This window comes from Lepisosteus oculatus, chromosome 5 (genome assembly GCF_040954835.1).
Source record: "Lepisosteus oculatus isolate fLepOcu1 chromosome 5, fLepOcu1.hap2, whole genome shotgun sequence".
NCBI lineage: Eukaryota > Metazoa > Chordata > Actinopteri > Semionotiformes > Lepisosteidae > Lepisosteus > Lepisosteus oculatus.
Window position 1 is genome coordinate 4787958 of NC_090700.1, and position 23369 is coordinate 4811326.

The window sequence follows — 23369 nt, forward strand, 5'->3', positions numbered from 1 at the left end:
TCTCCACTTACTTTGTGCTCTTAAAGACTCAGTCAAGGTTGTCATTTGCATAACTCCAGCGATCTAACACTTTTCAAAGGCCTGTCAAAGGTTGATGATTCAAGGAGACTTGGACATCCTGGACTGGAATTTTGCTCCTGTGATGTAGGGGTTTAAGCATATGATCAGTGTTTGGTATGTGATCAGATTCCCGTTCCAGCAACATGGTACCACCCCGTGTCCTGCATAAGGGGTTTCCACGGATCTTGATCCTGTTTCCCTGTACTCCCTCTGCTGCCCCTGCTGGTTGGTGTTGGTACTGCAGTGAGTCACCTGCTGTTCTGTTGCATTCAGATTACTGGAGCGAGAGTGAGCACGAGGACAATGACACACCTTCCACTCCGAAACAGGACAGCCCGCCTCCCCCCTACGACACCTACCCCCGGCCCCCCTCGGTGAGTGCCCCCCTCTCCTGCCACTCTGGTTCAGCCCCTGTCAGGAAGTAGGCGCTGATGATGAACAGAGCAACATTTAAGTTTTAAAACCGAACCGCTGTCCATCCTTTGCTGGACAGTATTAATCCAGGGCCATGTAGCCTGTTTTAGATCAGCTCCAGCATTTCATTTCAATCAATTATAACTTTTTCAGAGCCACTTTAAAAATGAGTCTAAAAAAGTTATTGTTACATGATTACCTTGACTGGAAAAAAAAAAGCGATTATTCACTAAGCTCTTAGTTTATTAAAAAAATGAAATAACCTTGACCCCTTCAGTACTGTCTTGTTCATATCATCCAAATCTTTTATTTTTAAATGCTTTGTAAAACGTCCTGCGATTCATTTTTAACATTCCTTTATGAGTGACCAGTTTCTCTTCCTGATTCCATGTACATTAGAAACAGTTTTTAATTTACACGAGTAAATGACATGAGTTCGAGGGGAGAGCAAGCCCCAGATCTCAATAATCTCCCTCCTTCTCTAGGGTGTAAAAATACTGCCACAGTTTTTAATTTACACGAGTAAATGACATGAGTTCGAGGGGAGAGCAAGCCCCAGATCTCAGTAATCTCCCTCCTTCTCCAGGGTGTAAAAATACTGCCAAAAACTCAAAAACAAAAAGATGCCATTGTTTATACACACAGTATTTGCCTCTCAGAATTTAACAAGCACCACGGACACTTCTAATGTATTCCTTGCGAATGAGACCCTCCAGTGTATTAGCTGTCTGTGGCGAAGCAAGCCTGGCTTGCATGGCCTTGTGAGGCAGTGTGACATTAGGGGAAGTGACAAGGAGCACCACTTCAAAGGGGAAACGGGAGTTCAGATTGAATTGCACGAATACTGAATTCACAATGGGAATCTGGACAGTTTAAAACCAGGGGCAAGTCGCCGTTTCAGTCCTGCGCAGATGAGATCAGGCTGCAGGGGGGCAGTACTGGGGGTTCTGTGGGTCCTCCTTCCTTGTGCTCCCCCTGCTGGTCGGTGGCGGTACTGCAGCCCGCGAGGCCGCGCTAGCGCCTTGTGTGTCTGTACCCGCTCCAGATGAACTGCGCCAGCCCCTACCTGGAGCCCAAGCACGGCCGCCTGTCCTCCACCGAGACCTCGCAGTCGCACTCCTCCCACGAGGAGTTCCGGCACGACCACACGGACCGGAGCAGCACGGACTCGCCCGTGCGGAAGTCTGCCAGCCAGCGGCGCTCCTGGCAGGACCTGATCGAGACGCCGCTCACCAGCTCGGGGCTGCACTTCCTGCAGACCCTGCCGCTGGAGGACTCCGTGTTCTGCGAGCCGGGCGGCGGCGGCGGCGGCGGCGGGGGGGCTGTGTCCCCCGAGCACAGGCGCCAGTCCACCCTGCCCGCCCAGCGCAGCCTCCTGCACGACCACTACGGCCCCTTCCCCGTGGCCGAGGGGGAGAGGCTGAGGGAGCTGGGGGCCGGCGGCGGGAAGCCGCGGAGCTTCACGCTGCCCCGCGATGGAGGGCTGAGCCACGGCGGCCTGACCCCCTCGGTCAGCGCCTCTGAGCACCGGGAGCTGCCAGAGCACGACAGCGGGAAAGCCCAGGACAAGGTGTCAGGTGAGTGGGCCTGGTCCTCAGGCTGGGGCTCTCTGAGAGAAGGACTGTCAGGTGAGAGCAGGACTTTCAGGTGATCAGACTGGGGCTCTCTGAGAGCAGGACTGTCAGGTGATCAGACTGGGGCTCTCTGAGAGCAGGACTGTCAGGTGAGAGCAGGACTGTCAGGTGATCAGACTGGGGCTCTCTGAGAGCAGGACTGTCAGGTGAGAGCAGGACTGTCAGGTGATCAGACTGGGGCTCTCTGAGAGCAGGACTGTCAGGTGATCAGACTGGGGCTCTCTGAGAGCAGGACTGTCAGGTGATCAGACTGGGGGTCTCTGAGAGCAGGACTGTCAGGTGATCAGACTGGGGGTCTCTGAGAGCAGGACAGGTGATCAGACTGGGGGTCTCTGAGAGCAGGACTTTCAGGTGATCAGACTGGGGCTCTCCGAGAGCAGGACTTTCAGGTGATCAGACTGGGGCTCTCTGAGAGCAGGACTGTCAGGTGAGAGCAGGACTGTCAGGTGATCAGACTGGGGCTCTCTGAGAGCAGGACTGTCAGGTGAGAGCAGGACTGTCAGGTGATCAGACTGGGGCTCTCTGAGAGCAGGACTGTCAGGTGATCAGACTGGGGCTCTCTGAGAGCAGGACTGTCAGGTGAGAGCAGGACTGTCAGGTGATCAGACTGGGGCTCTCTGAGAGCAGGACTGTCAGGTGAGAGCAGGACTGTCAGGTGATCAGACTGGGGCTCTCTGAGAGCAGGACTGTCAGGTGATCAGACTGGGGGTCTCTGAGAGCAGGACTGTCAGGTGATCAGACTGGGGTTCTCTGAGAGCAGGACAGGTGATCAGACTGGGGGTCTCTGAGAGCAGGACTTTCAGGTGATCAGACTGGGGCTCTCCGAGAGCAGGACTGTCAGGTGATCAGACTGGGGCTCTCTGAGAGCAGGACTGTCAGGTGAGAGCAGGACTGTCAGGTGATCAGACTGGGGCTCTCTGAGAGCAGGACTGTCAGGTGAGAGCAGGACTGTCAGGTGATCAGACTGGGGCTCTCTGAGAGCAGGACTGTCAGGTGATCAGACTGGGGCTCTCTGAGAGCAGGACTGTCAGGTGAGAGCAGGACTGTCAGGTGATCAGACTGGGGCTCTCTGAGAGCAGGACTGTCAGGTGAGAGCAGGACTGTCAGGTGATCAGACTGGGGCTCTCTGAGAGCAGGACTGTCAGGTGATCAGACTGGGGGTCTCTGAGAGCAGGACTGTCAGGTGATCAGACTGGGGTTGTCTGAGAGCAGGACTGTCAGGTGATCAGACTGGGGCTCTCTGAGAGCAGGACTGTCAGGTGAGAGCAGGACTGTCAGGTGATCAGACTGGGGCTCTCTGAGAGCAGGACTGTCAGGTGATCAGACTGGGGCTCTCTGAGAGCAGGACAGGTGATCAGATTGGGTACAGTACTATACAATAAGGGTTTAGTTTCTCATTTTCTCCTTTCACCTGTGTGCTTGTAACATTTCAGTAATGTTTTAAAGCAGTCCTTGACAGCGGAGGAGGGGTCCTTTTCCCCTGTTTTTCCAGTTTCAGGGGGGTTCCCCAGGCCCCTGCCTCTCCTCCTGTCTTTCGTCTTTCTCAGTTTCCGGGGCAGGATTAGGGCAAAGTTTGGAAAGGCCGACAGCTTTCAGACTGGTTGTCACCCCTTGTGCACCATTTATCCCTGAGCATCGAAATCGGTTTGGGGGATTTTTGCTCTTTTAGGCTATTTAAAGATGTTTATAGTTGCTACTTTAGCCAGTTTGTTTCCAGAAATCCCCACTTCTTTAAAAGACCTCACAGTATGAAGCTTCTCAGAAAAACCTGCAGGTGTTTCTCATATTGAAGGTTCAGAGAAAGACTCTGTGAGGCAGGTAATTAGGCCTGGTATTTACTGGAGCAGAGAGCGTTTGATGGTTTTATTGGAGCCGATCGACGGGGTGTGCACAGCCGAATGTAAGGTTCAGTACACAAGACCAGACAAATTGCAAATTGATTGAAGAGGCCAGTTACAGAAACATGTTAGAGATCACTGCCTTTAAAGTTGATTTTATTTATTTCTCACTTGCAGTCGTAAACTGTTCTTTATGCAGCGTAAGGTACTGTAGGTTTGTTGGCTTGTGAGCTTTCCTTTCCTGGTTTGGGTATCAGCCAGTGACTCTCTGACCACACAGTACAGCTCTCACCGAAGAAAAGTTTTAATTATTCCTGGTATACTTTCGGAACTTTTTTCTTATTTGCCTCATTATTTTTAGCTCTATGAGTATATGACAGATCTGTCAGGCCTTCTGAAAAGTCTTTTATTGTTTCAGCACAATGGCCAAATCTTTTGTCAGTTGCTGATTCCAGCAGCTGCAGATGTAATTAGGACACACTGAAGGACAGAGTCGTCTGTGTTTCTGATAGGGCTTGATGGTCAACCCAGGCTGACAGTAAAGTAACAGTAATGTACCGAACAGCTCAGACTACCTTCCATTTATAGATCAGCAATCACTTCATAAGAGCTATTATTTAACAGCATTGGAGAAAAAGTCTACCTTGTCTGATTGTAAGGGGCAGGTTGTATGAAACATCTTAAGAATGGAACACTTACTGTACCTGTAAATGTATTTACCCCTAATCCTGATTTTGATTTTAAACTTCTCAGAAACTTTGTGCAACTCCATTAAAAATACAAAATACAAGGCACATCAAAGCCGAGCTGTAACTTAACATAAGGTTCGAAATATGTTCCATCAGTATACAGAGATCAGAGATAAATTAATTGTATTTATTCTGGTCATGCTGTGGATTTATCTTAGAAAGAAACCTAGTGGTTTATGTTTTTGGTAATGTTTGAAATGAAGAAAAATGGCATATAGTTATAAATGCCACCCTTGTCATCTGAGTGGGTGTGGTGTTTTAATACGCAGGTTAATAAACTGTATCTGGTGGTGCTTTAGAGTTGCCTGATCTTCATCTCTGATATCATTAGCAGTACAGGTCTGGTCTCAAACTCACTCATCAGAGAACAGCGTACTCACTTGCTATTTTATAACATTGTATAATACCTGCTAGAGTAACTTTTATAGCTTTGAATGTGATCAAATGAAGATTTACTCTGCATGCTTGATACCACAGCATGAATCTTTAGACACGTTTGCTCATTAAAAACACCATAATGTAGAAATGGGACATGTGCCCTAACTTGTTATTACCAATTATTTGATTTATAACAAACAATTGTCAACCATGTGTGCATTTAACATTTAAATCACCTAGTAAAGAGCACTAAATGAGTCTGAATTTCCTTCCTGGTGCATTAATCTTTTTAAGTGCTGCTTTCCACCACACAGGATAAAATGTTTTAGAGGTTGTGTGGGCTCTTCTGCTTTACGTAGCTCACTAGTTCAGCAAATTTTGACAGGTGTGCTGAGATATGAGAAAACAAAAAGCAACATTCCACTGGTATTTGCATTTTGCTCCATTTTACCTCCAGCACTCCAGTTAGATGTGCATTGACGACGCTTTGTCTGACAGTGTTCAGAGAGTTTAGCAGTGCCAGAGACTGCTTTCTGTGATGTGTGTGAATGGGTCAAATCCAACAAAAGTGTGCATAGTTGTGTGGGTCGCAAGCAGCTGCAGTGAGTGAATGTGTCTTTTGAGGAGTGAAGGGTGTTGCGTGAATGGGAGACTTGTTGGTCGAGTCTGGCCAGATTGTGTGCTGCTTTTATTCTCCTGTTCTGTGGGCCTCCCTTCCGCCTTTCAGCAGGCAGCGAGACGGACGCTTCGGGCCGATCTGTGTGTTTTATCTGGAATCGGCTCCAGTTTTCCACTAATGTGCCTGACGTTCAGATATGTGCCTTTTCAGTCTTATATCTGATCTCCGCAGGCTCAGGTTGAAAAGACTAGTCAGTGGCCTCTGCTCTCTCTAATGGACAGGAAACTGAGGAACAGGAGCTGTTGCTGCAGGTGCTTTGCTCACCAGCGAGGAGAGTGGGGAGTGGAACTGGGTGTTCTAGAATGCACCCTGCGATTTCAGAATGTCAGAGCCGGGAACAGAACACAGTCTGGGCCACCAACCATGAACCTGATCCAGCAGCTTTCAGGACAAGAACCGAAAGCCATGATCTAGAACCGTGAGCTCTGGAGTTCTAGTCCCTTAAGGATTCTCCGTGAGCCATCGAGGTGGACACTCAGCCAAGATGCTTGGCGAACCATCTCCACAAACGTCTGTGGCTTCTCACAGGCCTAGAATTTCATGGTATTGTTGTTGGCATTCAGCAGTGTTTACAACAAGGTCTGTGTCGTGTTTCGCTGGGGTAGGAGCTCTTAGAGCCTGGAACAAAATACTGAGCCATGTTGTTGATGTGATTCCCTGCAGTCCTTTAAAAAAGGCTAGGTCAATGTTTTAACCACTAGCAACTACAGTAAGTGCATTACAGTAGGTGGGACAAATTGTCTCCTTTTGTTTGCAATCCTGTATTCTTAAGCACATTGCTGTGTAAACACTAAAGCATATGGGAAACTTTAGGTTAATGCAGTACAGAACAAAAAAAGTATTGACTTCACTTCAGGAGGTGACCAGCCTGAGACATCTCTGCACATTCGAAGGAAACACTGAAGAAGACATCCAGCTGTTTGAAATACAGTTCCTCTTACACTTGTCTTACGCAACTACTTGAAATGTTCATTTGAAAAATCCCAACTAAGAAATCAACCATAATGTATAAAACTACTGGCCTGTAGTATGGTAGTGCTGTATATTCTCTATTGCTTTTTCGAACAAGATAATAAATCCCAGTTTTGATTACAGTTATCTCGAGACATTTAAAACTGTATATTGTTTTGCGCATAGTCCTGGATATGACAAGTTTTTTAAATTGTATTATGCACTTTAAACTACAATTGTTGTTCGGTATTGCATATTTGAAAGTAAAGACAATAGAGTATTTTAATTACAATAATTTTATTAAAGGATAACAGAAAAAATAAAGATATTAAATATAATAAGAGAGAAGAAGGAATATAATCACAACTAAAAAAAATGTTATTAAGAGTTGGAAATTAGTCACTCTCACTTTTTTCCTGAACTGTGCTTCTTGTCCTTCTCTTTTAGTATGCATTGTGAATCAATCTGTACTGCATCTCATGTTTCTCCGGAGAAACTGTCTCACTAAGGAAGACAATCACATCCTGCGATATGTCGCTGAATATTTTGCAAACTTCTAGCTGGTCCTGTAAATCCAAGCTGCTGACTATTTCCCTTAATGTGTAGAATTTGTGCCCCAAGACAATACTATTTCATGCAAAGCAAGAACATACCTATGAGCGAATAAAAAATAAAGATGAGAGTGCAAGTTATGTTCAGCATGCCTCACAGAGCCACCTCTAAAAGCCTTTGGTTCCTAATGCTTTTTCTAAGCATTTGTCTTGTTTACTGCACAACCCGGCATGGGCAGCAGGGGAAGTCTTCTCTAGCAGGAAGCAGAGCATGTTCTCCTAATCTTTGCCGACTTGTGGCTAACCCCTGCCTTGTGCACAGGTATGGCCCTGCATGCAGAGTGAGAGCCTGCAAGGCCAAGCAGACCAGGAGCACAGATCAACCAAGAGATATTAATGGCCCAAAACTAAATAGCTGCAATAAGGGTTCATTAAGCCGGGACTAGTCTCTTGAAGGAGGTGACAGAAGCCATTAAAGAGGTTCTGTCTTGCCTCCATGTCCCGGAGCAGGGGTGTCCTGGGGGGACTGGCCGGGATTGTGCCTGCAGTCCAGTGCAGAGGGTACAGATTCACTCGGGAGAAATTCTCTTTAAACCACCCCCAGCAAAACAGGACTTGGAGGTTTAAAAGAGAAACAAAAGCACATGCAAAATGATTTTACTGATGCAAAAAGGGAAATAAAACAAATCCTTTACATTAGAAATTAGTTTTGCAGTAAACAGTAAACATACAGGATCATAATAATGTAATAAAGAAGAGTATTCCATTCTGTTTCAGTGCTTCTATAAATCCTACAGAAATGATGCTGTTTCCTGTGATGCATTTTGTGCATAATACATCGTGGGTTGCATTAGTGTAACTATTGGTGTTCTTGTTGCAGTTTCAGATGTACAGTAAATTCAAATGATTGCACAATAACCATTTCAGGATGTCACCTGGGTCTCTGCCTATTCGGGTGATGGATTTCCTGGGAAAAGAGGCCGAGCTTTGCCCACACCTACATGATGAGAAGCAATGACACATCCTCTCATGCATCCTGTGCTTAATAGATTTCCCTAAGCCGTGCTTGGGAGTCGTGGCAGGGGCTGTCGCAGGTCAAGGATATTGGGATCATCTTTAAATGATTGCTCGGCTCCTGTACGGAGTGATAAAATGGCAGACTGCGTGCCCAGCACCTGATGAATCTGTCACTCCTGACCGCAATGTTAATGAGGGCCCTTTGCTGGAAGGAGCAAGTCACTTTCATTGTGTACTTACTAGATGGTTGTGTTCTTTAATAGCGGTGTTTTGTTCATGGACCGTTTGGATATTCGCAACACCCGTTTTTGCTCGGGCCGTGCAACATTCCTCAGGCACGTGAGCTGTAGTTTGTTCTCGCACTGCTGCAGACCCCACTGATGGACAGCACGTGGAGCCGATCCTGCCCACAGCGTTCACAGCCCCAGTGCCGTGTACTGGTCTTGAAAAGTCGTATCCCTGCTACTTTGCTAGTGAGAATGGCACGCCAGCGGTCCTGGATTTTATCCGACCCATTCCTTCATAGATGCAGAACACATTCTGGGCAAGGTCCCTGTTTGCCTGTATGACATTGTTTTAAATCGGTAAAGAACAGAAAAAAAAAACATTTCAGTCCATCGGCTACAGCACAAACAGGGCGAGAGTGTTGTCGTTCCAGTTTGGCAGTGCTCATAATTGAGTCGTAGTTGTATCATTTACTTGAAAGGAAATCCATGAATGTAACATAGACAGCTGAGTGTAGCAGTATGCAGTTTACTTCATTAATCTGTCAAGCCCTTTACTGGCTCTAGGAATAAATTAGCCAGCATGAAAATTCTAATTCACAACTGGGCCGTCTTGACATTTCAAACGCTAGGCTCTGGTAAGTTGAGCTGCTGTTCTAATTAAATCCCTGTACACTTTTGATTCCCTTTAATTGGTTCTTTAAAACTTTCAAATGGAAAGTGATGTGCTCAGCATTCACAAATACAGGACATTTTTTTCATTATTTTTGCTTTGTGTTTCGGCTGCTAAAACCCAGTCTCAAATACACAGCAGACCCCCGTGTATCATTATTAGCTAAATAAATTACCAGAACAGGCAAAAATGCAGGTGTTGTTGTATGTCTTTGGGCTTCGAATGTAAGTTCTTGTTTTAGGTTCATGACCTCAAAAATCACACATTTATGTACTTGGAGACCCAACAGATCTGGGAGAAAGCGATGATTGTTTCCTACAAGCTGATTTAGTCATTTAGAGCTCAAGAGCTCTCGCTGAAGGAAGACCTTAACGGTTTTAACTCACGCTCACGCTGATCCAGAATGAAAGACGAGAGACCCGAGAGACCGGCACAGTGTCGGTGGATCAGGGCCAGCGAGCTGGACGGGGAGATCGTGTGTAAGTGGTCTTGTGCTAAAAACGGACTCCTTTCCCGGGGGGGCCTGAATGGCGTGAGCTGGGCAGAAGCTGCCATGGGGCTGTTGAAGTTATTAGGGGCCTCCTCAAGCGGTCAGAAGTCAAGGGCCGGGGACACATGGAGAGGGGTCAGGCTGTCAGGGGGCCTAAAAGAGAGGTGCTGGGATTCTTTTCGGAGGTTCCAAAATAATAAATAGCTGTGCGCCCAGCTATGGGCCGCTGACATTCTGCTTTGGGACGTCCTGAACACAGCCCCACACTTGCCTTAAAGGCCGTCTGGCTGCACTCGCTCTGTCTTTGGCCTTAGTACCTTGGTGACGCCTGATGTTTACCTCAGGCCCCCTTTTCGAATTTATGTCAGGATCTGTCCTTCTTTTATTTCAAGGACCGTTATAAGCCATTTACTGATTGTTACTGGTGCAAATACTGAATTTCTGCTTTTGTTGATTAGATGTTCACAGAGCTTTAGTATTCTAATTGTGACAGAAACAGAAATTGAATAGTGTTAACATTAATAGTGTTAATAGTGTTCTGCATTTTCTGTGTTTATTCTACAACAGCATCCCTCCCTTTAAAAGGCAATTAGCAACTATTGCATCTTTGCTAGATCCCAATTTAGAGAAACACATTCATCCCCGCTGGGGCACAGGAAGTGTGTTTAGTATTATTCACCATAAACTGTAGTTCTGATTATAGTAAACTACAAGGGTATCTCCATTGTGTTGAATAGCGAGTTGTGGGATGTCTCATTGGACGACTGGCGAAAATAACTGGACGACCATATGCACACTCGTCACTAGGGGAACCTGTAGGATTGAATTGAAGTCCAACTGCCCTGGAATAATTGATCTGCCTCGCCTGCAAATAGCGCTCCGGGGACTAATGAGATACGGCTTGCCTCGTTCGCCATCGTCGGCGTGCTTTTAGTGCTGGGAAGCAGAATCGGCCAACCGCAAGGGTAAAGGGACATCATGTGACAGACACACTTATAGTACAAAATACACGATTCTCCTCTAGCTAGTTAAGAACTGGCAGCACAAGAAATAAATGCAAAGGAACAGGAAAAGGTTGATTCCATGCTGAAATGAGAAGAAAAGCAACACAACGTTTCGGCTGTGGAGCCTTCTTCAGGTGTGAGAATTGTCTTTTCTTCTCTTTTCAGCATGGAATCAACCTTTTCTTGTTCCTTTGCAGCCTACGCATGCTGACGCAGCTGCCTACTAGAACTTCCAATGCATAGAAATGTTGACCTCTTTGGCGTTTACAGCAGCACGCTACGCTGTCCTGCGAAAAGCCTGCTTTCTTACACTTCACTTCACTTCCCAGGAAGTACGCACGCCTTGCTCAGAATGCTCAGCTTTGCGCCTGACCTGCGCTTGTCTCCCCTTTCCCCCGCCAGGCAGCGAGCGTGAGGAGGAGAGGGCAGCCGACTCGCTGAGGGACCTGTACTGGGCCCTGGAGCGGGCCAGCCTGTCCCCCCTGGGCGAGCGCCGGCTGTCCACCAAACTCGAGTACAAGCGCTCCTTCATCAAGCGCTGCAACGACCCCGTGATCAACGAGAAGCTGCACCGCCTCCGTATCCTCAAAAGCACTTTAAAGGTAGGCCAAACGGTAGAGACGCAAAGGCAGATGTCAAACGAAAGGGCAGTAGACCCTTGTAATTACTGGGGCTTTGGTTGCACTTTCACCAATCACTCTGTCGACCGGTCAGAGCGTCGAGTGTGGGCGCTGGTCACCCCCTCGCCTGCCACAACCTCGCAGCACGATGCCACACCTCTCCGACATCGCTGTGGTCTACCTCCAAATTGGAGCGCTTTAATTCCGACACAAGGCCGGAAGCGTCGCCTTGAACCGCGACCTCACAAACGATTATCCGTACCAGGGGGCGGTTTTTGTTTCTCTTTGATTCGATTCAATGGGCTCCCCCCCGCCCGAGGAGGAGAGCGATCTGGATCTGACACGTACATTTATACTGTAGGTTGGAAAAGGAAGCCAACCGCCTGCTCAGGCGACGCCCTCCGCCCTGATGGGTCAGAGTGAGCCCCATTAGTTTCAAACGGTGAGAGCCCCGATGCTGGGGTCATCCGGGCCCCCCCCGGGAGGTCGCGCGAGGCACCTCTGTCCGTGTCTGCAGCCGGGCTGCGCTTTTCTGGCAAAAAAACACCAACCCAGCGGCTGTGCTGACTTTGCTTGACTTCTCGACACGCGGTTGGCTGTGTCGTTGTGCTTTGGTTGGACTTTTGGCTGCGGCTTTCATCTCTGGTTGGATCCTGTGCTTCGGCAGCAGTTTTATTTCTCAGTTACCGCCTTTATTTTGCTGTGTGTGATTTTTTTTTTTTTTGGTGCCGGTCCGATCTCACCTGCTGGTTTTCTGTTTTGGTTTTTGTTTTCGTTTTCCTGGCTGAGCTTTGTGAGTTGATCGGCGTCCCCGCTAACGTGTCTTGTGCCTTGCCTGTTGCTGTGTATACCACTCTCAGCTCTTCCCTGTCGCTGCCCGTGGGTGCCGAGTGTACAGATCGCTTCTGATGCGGGTAAATAACGTGAAAAAAGAGGAGCAAGAGGTGTGACACACTTGCTCTGCAACCCCACAGGGTTCTCCTGCCGTGCCTCACTCTGTCTGTGATGAGACCCAGTCAGTCCTTCCTTCTCTTAGTACCGCGTCAGCAGCGCTGCCTGGCAGGCTGTAGAAATGCACTGCCAAGGGCAGGAAGACTTCTGAACGGATTTCAAATTGCTTCACGCCGTCTGTTCTCGCACTGCGGTCTTTCAAACCATATGGAATTGGCTTTTTTTTTAACAAAAATAAAATAAACATACAGGAATAAAAGCAGCACTCTCTGCCTCCCTCTCGGAGGAAAGTCAGCACTATCCATCCGGGCCTCTCTAGGGACACCCGCTGGGGAAAAAAAAAAAACGGATGCGATTCCCAGTTGCTCAGCGGTTTGGTCCATTTCAGGTTTTAGAAGCCCTGCGCTAGTGTGCAGGTGGAGCTTGCGAAGCAGAAAAACTGAATTGCTAAGAGAATGCAGCCCTCTCTTCTCTGTCCGAATCTCCCTGCCGGACCCTGAGCCAGACTCATGGCTTTTAAAATCTGCAGCACTTGGTGACCGCGGTCTCGGACCGTGCAGGGTCGGATTCTGCTGTTCGAAGGCCCTCGGCACTTTCACTCTGACATGTGCGAAAAGAGCTGTAAACGCCAATTGAATGACGGCGATTGACATGATGCGCTTTAAACTGTCAAGCTTTAAAAGAGCGTCGAGTGACCATCACTTCGATACTTCTCCTATCTGCAACAGCCGAATGATGATTCGGATGATTATTGATTTGGAGCACCTAGAGTCGATCGCAAGCATGTTGTTTCAGCGCGTTTTACGTTACTCACTAGTGTTTCCCTCCCTCGTAGGCCCTAGGCACTGTGCCTACAGTCATACTTGGATAAGATAAGATCACTTTATTGGCCATATACAATTTCTTGCGTTAGGAATGTGTCTTTTTGCATACTCCAACTTGCTCTCCGTGAGACACACAGACAGGGAGAGAAGCTGGGGGTCAGAGCGCAGGGTCAGCCATTTATAAGGCGCCCCTGGAGCAGTTGGGGTGAAGGGCCTTGCTCAGGGGCCCAATGGAGTAGGATTCCTCTGCCGGCTGCGGGATACGAACCGGCAACCTTCCAGCCACAGGCGCAGATCCTGGGCCACAGAGCCACCGGATTAAGTGCCTACAGTGCCTAATGGGAAATCCGGCACTGTGTCAGGGTAAGACCCCACAGATGCTACAGTCTGAAGTGGATCACACCCCTTAGCAAGGAGGAGTCGTGAACGTTGCCCCTCTCCTGGGTCCCGGGGTGCTGTGTGCTGTGACCGTGTCCCCAGTGTGGTGAGCGCGTCGGAGGAGGCGCGGGGCCGTCTTCCTCCCAGAACGGGGCGGAGGAGGAAGGCCGGAGAGAGAGAGAGAGAGAGAGCCTGACGTGCGTGCTGTTTTAACCCCCACTGTCTCTTTCTGTTTGTAGGCTAGAGAGGGAGAAATAGCCATCATAGACAAGCTGCTGGACAATCCCAAGCTGACATCCTCAGAGTTTCAGGAGTGGAAAAAAATGTACCTTGAGCTTTTTCTAGAAATCTGCCACCAAGGCTCGAGCAAAGACCCTGTCAATGGCACCCCTGACTTGGCCGCTCATATGCCTTCCCTGGCCCACACGCACTCGTACATCGAGACTCACGTTTGAGCCGGCGGCCGCGGTGTGTGGGACAGGCGTGCCCCGCGTCTGCAGTGGGCCCCCCCTGGCTGTGTCCACCGTGTCTCGGACTGTGTTGTGTAATACATATTGTATTGTTCTTATATTTGTCCAGATTCAAGCTCTTGTGCTCAGTTTACTTGCTCATGATGCCATTGTCAGTGATGGTACGGTACCTGCATATTTTGACTAGAGGTTTGTTAATCTGAATATTTCTTAAGACATCTAGGAAACTCTGTATTCACAAAACCTGCTTGTAAAGTAGTGGGAATGGGAGGAACATGCTTAGGTACAACAGCCAGCAACAACAACCTGAACAGAGAGTTTTGATTATTCAGTTTTACGCGTTACAGATACACTATGGGATAGAGACTGCCTTATACAATTAAGGAGTGTTTTATTTATTATAAAAAGCAATCTACTTGGGCTGGAACCCATCTTAGCTCTGCTGTATCTAGTTTCATCAAAGCTGTCCAAGAATACTGTCCTGTTCACCTCTTAGTATTCCTTTCAATGGTTACAATGAAGGACCTTTGTGTAGTTTTAATCTAAAGGTGATAATGTGTCCTCTTCATCAGTCCTGTTTACATAAACCAATGTTTAATGATTGCTCCTGGTCACAGAGCTCCATGTCCTGTATATTTCCAGTATAACCACAGCCTGCAGAAGCTGGTATTGCCATGTTTAGATTTACAGTATTTCATTACTGAATTCTCTGCTAATGATATCATAACCACGTGCCATAAAGCCACTGAAGAATTTGGCTCAGGACTTTAGGCTCTGCCAGCTTGTGTTTTTGATGCCATATTGTTTTTGATGTTGCCCATAAAGGTGGTTCTGCTGTATCTAAACTTCGTGTGGCGAATTCATGGTATTTCACCAGGTGGTCTGTGGTCTGGTCAGGAAAGTACAGCTGATTTTTTAAACACTGCAATGTGAAAACGCCTGAGACAGAATATAACTAGAATGTACTTCATCTTTAACAGGTGAATAGTTTGCACATCCTTCAAAGATGCTTTTTTTCTCTGTAATGCAGTTTGGCTTGAACATGTGTCAGTTTCATAAACGTTGAAGAGCACACTGGGACTAGTGTGACTTTTCTTATGGAAGAGGGAATTCTGCGATACTCCCTATGTTTTCATTCTTGAGTCAAAATGAATGGCACAGTTAAAGTTTTTTTAAGGAAATTTTCTGAATAATGATGTGTATTTTGAATGGCATTGTGCTAATAGTGGAGAAATGATTATTTGAAACAAATTAGCTGATGGAAGTGAATTTCCTTCCTAAATCTGTCCCGTCTTTCTTTTCTGAATGAGAAAAAAGTAAAGTTAGCCAATTTCAGAATTCCAAATTTTGTGTTGGTATCTGCTTGCAGCGATGGGTGAAATGATTTCCCACAGTCTACTTTTGCAGAACTTTGTTCCCTTCCAAGATGGCATTTCTGATGTATCCCTCAAGGGACGATGAAGATTTCATGCAGATTCCCTGAAACCTTTATTCAGGATGTGTTGGGATAAAGACCTTGTTATAAACATGTGGTGACAGATATTTCAAAATCAAAAACTCAGTGAAGAGTGGGGGTATTTCTGAACTCTTCAAATGTTATCAAACAACACAGAAACTGTCTTTTTTTATCATGTATTTCTTCATTGCCATGCCCCGCTGCTGTCTGAAAAAGGAGCTTGTTCTTGAAATGTTTTGTATTGTTTAGGAGCAGTCATCTTGTTACTTCGACAAGCATGGCCTTGGATATGTGCTTTTTACGGCTTTCAGGGCTGCTGAGCTGTTACCCTTCTGTTCCCGCATGCCCTGCTCAGCACTGAGCTTGCGTCACAGAGCAATGGAACGAGCCAGCACTCTCCTCCAGAGAGTTCTGTGTTTCTCAGAAGTTCTACCTTTTGTAATAAGTTAATTTTTGCAGAGTTTGCACAGAAACAAATAAAGCCACAACACGCCAGTAGCCTTCATTCCCAACCTTTTCATGACATATAATCCTAAGAAAGAAGATTAGTAATAATGCTCCTATATTTGTTATGGATGTTTGGTTCCAGGGGGATTATTTGTACAATCTAGGGGAAAAGGGAACATTTCTATATGCATATATACTGTATAAAAATATTAGTGACTGGCTCTGATTGTTATGCATGATTCTTGAACTAGATATTTAAAATTCTGTGAGGTTCAACTGCAGCTGCCAAATAAACTTAGGAACCTAGAAACATTCAAACTCAATTGTTTAGTATTTGAACTGTCCTGGACCAAAAGACGTTCTGTAGGAATCAAACAAAAAGGCTTACTGTATATGTTGCAGATTCTAATGATGATGACCATTTAATATAAGTATTTGTTTTTAATCTGTTGCTATGCAACAGCCTTTAAGATTGCACTTTATGGAAAGGGACTGTTCACGTGCTGAGAGATGAAGTGCGTCCCTTTGCAAAATAAAAGCATCTGAAGTACCATTGAATACAGAGTAGCATGAGCTCACTAAACTTCATTCTTGCATTTATGTAGACTTGTTCTTGAACGTTCTTTCAAGGGTGTGTTGTGTTACAAGTTAATCTATACATTTTTATTTTATGGGTTTTCAGCTTTCAAGCACATGTGGTTATAACTGGAGTCAATAAACTTTAGTTCTTAAAATGAAGACACAATTCCTTGTGCTGCATTTTGCTTTGTGAATATTGAGCTTGTCGTCTGACATTGAGAGACAGAAAAATGGTAGGAAACGCAACGATCCTGTGTTTAAAAACAGTGTGTGCTTTCTTGAAAATAATGTTATTACTTCCTTTTATGGGTACTAGTAAATACAAAATGAAGTCATGGTATTTAAAAAAAGAAGCTTAATTTAGCGGCTGCAAATATGCTGTATATATCAAAATGAAGCTGTTAAAATTTTAATAAAGCATTTACATACAGTATGAGCACAATATGTTTTTTAATAAACGTGAAGTTAATCTTCAAGTTGAGGCTCTAACCAGTTTATCAGTGCTCTCCGAATACCTTGCACATAATAAAGCACTTATAAATCGAATTTGCAGCCTCTACCCTGAAATGTTTTCAATGAACTGTCTGAAAGCAGCAAGACCATATACAGTAATCACAACTTCCAATCCAGCACCACAGGAAACCTGAATGTGGAAGGAGAACTCCGCAGTGGCTTGGTCGATTACTCCAGGTCCTGATCCTCGAGGAACACCATCTGCTGGTTTTCATCCCAGCTGAGCTGTACTGTACATCCCCAGTGTTAATCGATGGCTTCATTGATCTGCTTGCTTGCTTAGACTTTCTTTTGACTTGTTTCTTCAGTCAGTCCCGAGTGTCAAAAGTACCTTCATTCAAGGTTACGGTTCCAGGCAGCATCAAGACACACGTCCTTTACACAGTCTCTCTTCGACATGCCTGCGGTTCCCGTGTTTCCGTTCGAACAGCTCTTACGATTTAGTTAACTGATGAACAAGCAGAAGTGGGAGTGGCACTTCATCAGACACACGTTTGTATCACACATGTCCCTAATGGATGCAGCACTGTGTCGGACACACCCGTAATGGGTCTGGCACCACGTGCCATTATTAGGCACATCCACACCCTTACCAGTAAACACTAGCAGACATGCCCATAGCGGGAGAGAGGATATCAGACAAGCCCACAGTGAGAGCGATACTGTATCTTACACGCCCACAGTGGACATTTTTCCTTTCTGCTGAGGTCCGGTTAGTTAAGTTTCAGGCAACACACCATGAAATAGGGCTGTTCTGAAACTCAGATGTTGGCCCAGGGTTGATACCATTTCCATCTTGCATTCCACCTTTTAAGAAGTGAAAGCAAATTTAGAGATGTGCCCCAGATAGAAAACTGCAATCAAGTAGACTGTGATTTGAAAGCTCAGCCTAAACCAGAACCAGAAGAGACAGTGTTCCTCCGGGACCAGGACTGGGAACCATCTTTCTCGGTTGTTATTGGAAGGGAAGGCAGAGTCTCTGTCTTTGCCCCCAATATTTACATCTCAATAATCGTACAGATTGTTGTCCCCACTTGGGCCATGACCACTAAGTAAATTATCAGTTTGTATAAATACTCTTTCAGCAAATTATTTAAAATTATAGGCGAAAAGGCTTGAACGCTTAATATCTGGATAATGTTCAAATTTTCAAGCATACACTGTCTATAAAGATAATACTATAAAGTACCTCAATTCACAAAAGAAACAAAATGCAAAAAAATTAATACAATGAGAATGGTGAAAGCCCATCACACTACGGATGTCATGGTCCACACAATGTGTTGCACATGAGATTACATGGTGCTCTGTAATGTGGGATAGACTATGGATTCTCTGTTGCGTAAAGCAATTGAGCTACCTAATGCTGATAATTAAACGTATTGTACCTTGTCAAGCTGCCCAAGATTGCTGTAGATCAAGATATATTGGTAAGGGCAGGAATAGAGCCTTAGAGCACCATGCAGAGAATGGAACAAATGTAAAGGGCTATAAAGCATGGCTAAAGTCTAGGTTTGTAATTAGAAATGTAACAGTGCCTGTACCCACATGGCCAACATCACTAGGAGTACTGTAAGCCTATTTCGAAGCACTAACTCCTACCTAGCTCCTACCCCCATCCAAGATGTTTGCTCATGATTATATTGCTGCAGACTTTGCCTTTGTAACTAATTCTGCAACATCAAATTATTGCTTTATCATTTCAGTCACTTATTGTATGTTGGTACCTGAATACAACATTTTCCTGACTGTTTTACTGAAGTAGTGCATGTGGGTGAGAATACAGAGTAATTAATTAGTCCTGTGTGTGGTGTTTTTCCTGTGCATGTTTTATTCTATTTAAAGGGTGTACTCCCCATACACACACTCTCCTTGAGGTCCTCTGTACTGCACTTCTGGAATTCTTCCAATAGGTGGCGATAAAACATGCTTAGACACAGCCTGTTTGTTTTCATTCCTTCCTAGAAACAAAGAATAACCATCTAAATAAAACAAGTAAGCCTTTAAGCCTCAAGTTTTCTGAGGGATTATTCTGTTTACATTGTCCTGGAAACCGTTCCAGTCGTTAACATACTGTACAAACAGCCTTGTTTGGGGGGTGCAAAATTTGACTCTCTTACATAAAAAAAATGATTAAAATCTACATTCCTCTGTCAATATATGGCATCACCACTTCAAGGCCTGGAAGTTATGGAAAAGACGTGTGTATCACAGTGTGTTGACTGGGAATATTTGAATTTATGGGTTATAATGACTGCCTTGTGAACCTGCATTCTTAACTGCGTGCGAGTATTTTCAGCATGCGTTTCTGTCCGCTGGGGAGGAGAGGACGGCTCTCAGGCACATTTGGCTTCCGATACAGAATCAGGAGCCTGGTCACAAGGCTGGCTGCTCGATTTATGAAGGCTGGAAATTCAAATTCCATTTCACAGCCCTGTCCGTTTCTTCATGGGCTCTTCAGGTCCCCTCTTGTTTTTTTTAGACCTGCTTTTGCATGAATTATAGCAACAAAAAAAGCAAACTATTCCCACATTCATTTTTTTTTCTAGCCTTTTTTATGGGCTCATACTCTTAAGAAGTGGGCATTTTGGATTTTAGGGGTACGTACAACATGGTGATACCGTCAAGCAGATTTTTATACATTTTAATGGAATGGGGTGGCATTTTCACCTTAATTAAAAACAATATTCTATATTATTCTTATATATCACACATGCAGGCATGTCAGCAGGATCACAAAACATTTGGTGTGCATGTAAAGCTTTGAGGAAGACAAAGTCATATTTGCTCCTGTTTATGGCAAGCAAACTCTAGGCATGATTTTCTAAAACTATTCTATTAGGTAGCAAACACTTTGTAAGGTTAACAGATGTGTTCCTTTATTTACTTTCCCTCACTGCTCAAAGCCTAAAGATCCACAACTTACCAGTTACTTTAATATTAAGTCACAGTTCATTAGCTCTGTGTGCAATACAATTAAAAAAAAAGAAAAACACACTACTTGCTGCATCTCCATGCCCCCTACATTCGAAATTTCCTTCTCGAAATCACCCAAGGAGAACACGATCACCCAAATCCTCACTCTTTTTCCACGGTTTTATCTTTCCCACGATCAGTCTTCCTTTTCGCATGCACCAGCTTTCTGACTAAAGTTCAGCGGCGAGTCCGAGTTAAAAAATAAAAAGAAAAGAAACCAGACTCGTCTTTTCTGACGAAGAGGAAGTTCTTCCTCCCCGGCAGTCCAGAGCCCTCGGTTCAGCGCTCGGAGAAAATGACTTCCTGTCCCAGTCCCTGTCTCCCAGCCAGCTGAGGCGAAGAGCGTGTTGGTTCACTTTGGGCTCTGAGGTTTTGGTCATGGTGGGGGGAGGGAGAGGCTGTTTGTTCCCAGTCTTGCACATTTAAAGGTCCTTTGCAACCTGCCCAGTGGTGAACGGGCACTGGCATGAGCAGCACTGCCATTGCTTAGGAGGAATTTTTACTTTCGCTGATAAGCCAAACTTATTAGTGAAGCTCAAAGACCTTTCTTTGTGGATAGTATTCTTCAGTCATGCACTTTCTCTTGACCCTCCATGACGGCACGTGTTTCATTCTCTCTCTTCCTACGGTGCCCTTTGGAATTTCTTCTCCACTTGGCACAAATCCTTTTTCCGTCCATTTTATTTTCTCCCCTTTCTTCCCATGCAGCAGTGTTAGCCTCTGGAAAGGGAACTACGATCCTGCTCCAGTCGCTCAGTTTCTACTTCCCCGTGTTTCATCTACTGAAGCTGAAAGCCGAATAAGTTGTTCCAGTGATGTGGCCTGTCATTTACGGCTCTGTGGGGTCTGGTAGCTGCAGCAGGGCACACTGCGATCCGTATAGTGGACGGGGAAGCCTGCATAATTCTGTCCAGCTGTCTTCATCCACATCGTATTCCAGGACACTAGGAGTGGAGACCTCTTGAGCATTGTGCCACTTTTTCCCACCTATCAACAGAATGCTGCCCTCAACCACCACCAATCCATAGGAGAACCTGTCGTTCAGCAGAGGCTTTAACCTGGTCCACTGATTTTCTATTGGATCATATTTTTCGATGTCACAAAAGGGCTCATACATCCCCAAAAATGTATAAATCTTGTCTTTGACTGCTGCCATTTGGTGGCTGAAGCGGGCAATGGACATGGCAGCACACGGCCTCCACTGCCTTTCAAGGATGTTGAATTTGAACACCTGTCTGCTGCTCTCTCTCTGGTTGGTGTGCACTCCCCCCGAAATGTAAATGGTGTTCCTGTACACGGTGCAGGCGTGACCATGCATCTTCTGTGGCAGGTGTTCGGCTTTCTGCCACGTGTTTGTCTTGATGTCATAGACCTCCATGGAAGAATGTGGTGATTCAATCCCACTTCTTCCACCAATGGCGAATATTCTGCCATCCACTGCACAGCACGCAAACTGGGCCCTTCTTTCCAGCATCCCAGCTGCTTCAGCCCATCGGTTGAAACGGGGATCATATCGGTAAACCTGGTTATTGACTACTGTTGTCACTACTTTTCCGTTTTCGTTGATCTCTATGGCCTCTCCACCCAGCACATACAGAAAGTTCCCAACTACACAAACGCAGTGGTTCTGAACCTTAACCTTGAGCTCTGTGAGGGATCTGAATTTCTTTAGGTAAGGGTCAAATGCCAAGACCTCTCTAACAAGCCCATCCATTTGGGTCCCTCCTCCAACTAGAGCGACATGGGTTCTTTGGCTCCTTAGCGTTGTCTGTGTGCTTTGAATCAGTGGCTGCTGGTGACCCAGGGAGTGGTAGTTCATTGCTTTTAAAATAAGGCTTTTTATAAATGGGGTTTGCAGAGACTCGTGCGTAGAATAAAGGTTAGTAAGCTCCTCTACAGGAATAAGCCCATACCGGATCTTGCTCAGTATCAGATTGCTTTTCACAGCCGAGAGCTTGTTATTCCTCAACCATTCCAGCACTAGAGCTAGGAGTGAGAGCTCTCTTACTCCTGGCATTCCCTCTGAGTCCAGCACGTCCATCAGGGATTCTGTGTTGAGCTCCAGAAGTCCCACGGAATCCACATTGCAGAGGAGTAACTCCCTGAACTTGCTGCTGATGTACCTGTTGGCAGCAGACAAAGCATCCCCAATGCCGTACTTGGATGCAACATTGGCAAAGAAGCAGCAGTTTTCAAGGGTCAGGTTGCTGATCATGTACTGGCTGCAGAGCTGAATGGCCTCAAGGACCTGCAGGTAGCTGGCTGCCTCTAAGGTGTCCTCCAGAGTGTCAGGAGAAAGCGAGAGCCAGGAGGTGTAGATAAAGTCCAGGATGTGCTGCAGTCCTGTGGCAGTGACGACCTGTAGTTTTATCAGGCTGGCTTTGGATTCTCTCGTGTAATCCTTAAACAGGGACCTGAAATAGTCGCTGGAGCAAGCGAGAAGACTCCTGTGGGCTGGGAATTCTGTGCCACCAGCCACCAGCACAATATCACACAGCAGCTTGTCAGCCCTCAGTCTCTGATATTGAGCGAGGACTGTCTCTCCGTGTGTTTTGCTCAGTACCAGAAAATAACTCATGATGCATAGTATCACCGTGGCGCCTACAACCAGCAGCGGAAGAAACGAGAACAAAATCAGCAGGAAAATTGCCCCGTGATGGCTTGCTCTCCAAGAAGATTTCAATCACACAGCACCATAGGCGGCTGACAAATTAGCAGGATAATTTGAGATGATCAGCTCTTTCACCGACTCCGGCTTTTTTTAAGCGTCTGATCCATGTTGGGTGCTGTGACTCAACGCCTCCACATTGCAGAGCAAATGAGTTGCTTGATGGGTACAAAGCTCAGTTTATCAGTGTCACAGGAAGGAAAAAAAAAAGGCTGAGCCTGACGGATCCCTCTCCTGTTTGTTCCTGAGGTAGCATGTTTGCTCTTTTAGTTTCCAGAATCCTCTGGGATGCAGATGCCCTCTGATGAGCTGAAGTTACTACAGTGCCCTTTTACCGGTCCTGTTGGGAGTATCAGGGGATGATCAGATCAGCTCTGTGGGTTTAGAGCACCTTCTCTCTGAACTCACCCAGAGAGCCAATAAGCCGGTTAGTCATCAGTAAAATTTAACTTGCATGCCTGTGACCCTGATGTTTTGGTATCAGGGTAGCTCACAGCTACAGGAATAGAAATAAAAAAATGACCGTTGGGATTAGCGAGCTCGTCTGTCTCCAGAATGTGTACTGCGTAGCACCGAGTCTGAGTGGGGAGCTCCAACAAACTGCAGGGCAAATGGTTTACAAACTGAAGTTGCATTGTGCTCCTGATTAATCTGTTTTCCTAACTGACGAGGAGGCCAGCTACACGTTTTATGACCTGTCTAGGTTATCAGTGTGACATTGTGAGTTAGATGAATTAACTTCTACAAATAGCACTTGGCTTTAGAGAGGATTTTAAAGAGAAAGCAAGCCAAGAGGGTGAGACCACCCTGTGATGTGGTCGCTGT

The 23369-nt window shown here is 46.0% G+C and overlaps 2 protein-coding genes across 5 annotated transcripts in view; one reads left to right on the top strand and one right to left on the bottom strand.

Moving 5' to 3' along the window:
• The window catches only part of cnksr2a (connector enhancer of kinase suppressor of Ras 2a), a 112657-nt gene extending 96104 nt beyond the window's left edge, over positions 1-16553 (top strand). For all 4 annotated transcript variants that reach the window (XM_015341501.2, XM_069189904.1, XM_015341502.2 and 1 more), the window contains 4 exons: positions 334-434; positions 1520-2051; positions 11065-11264; positions 13675-16553. In XM_015341501.2, coding sequence (XP_015196987.2) covers positions 334-434; positions 1520-2051; positions 11065-11264; positions 13675-13890 — 1049 coding nt within the window. In that variant the 3' untranslated portion in view covers positions 13891-16553. The remainder of the gene's footprint in view (positions 1-333; positions 435-1519; positions 2052-11064; positions 11265-13674) is intronic.
• Positions 16554-16780: 227 nt separating this feature from the next.
• Positions 16781-23369, bottom strand: LOC102698533 (kelch-like protein 34). Its single transcript, XM_069189905.1, has one exon. It carries the CDS (start codon positions 22452-22454, stop codon positions 20706-20708), a length of 1749 nt encoding a protein of 582 aa, XP_069046006.1. The 5' UTR covers positions 22455-23369; the 3' UTR covers positions 16781-20705.

Coding starts and splice junctions, on each gene's coding strand:
- LOC102698533 (XM_069189905.1), bottom strand. CDS start 22,454: ATGAGTTATTTTCTGGTACTGAGCAAAACACACGGAGAGACAGTCCTC.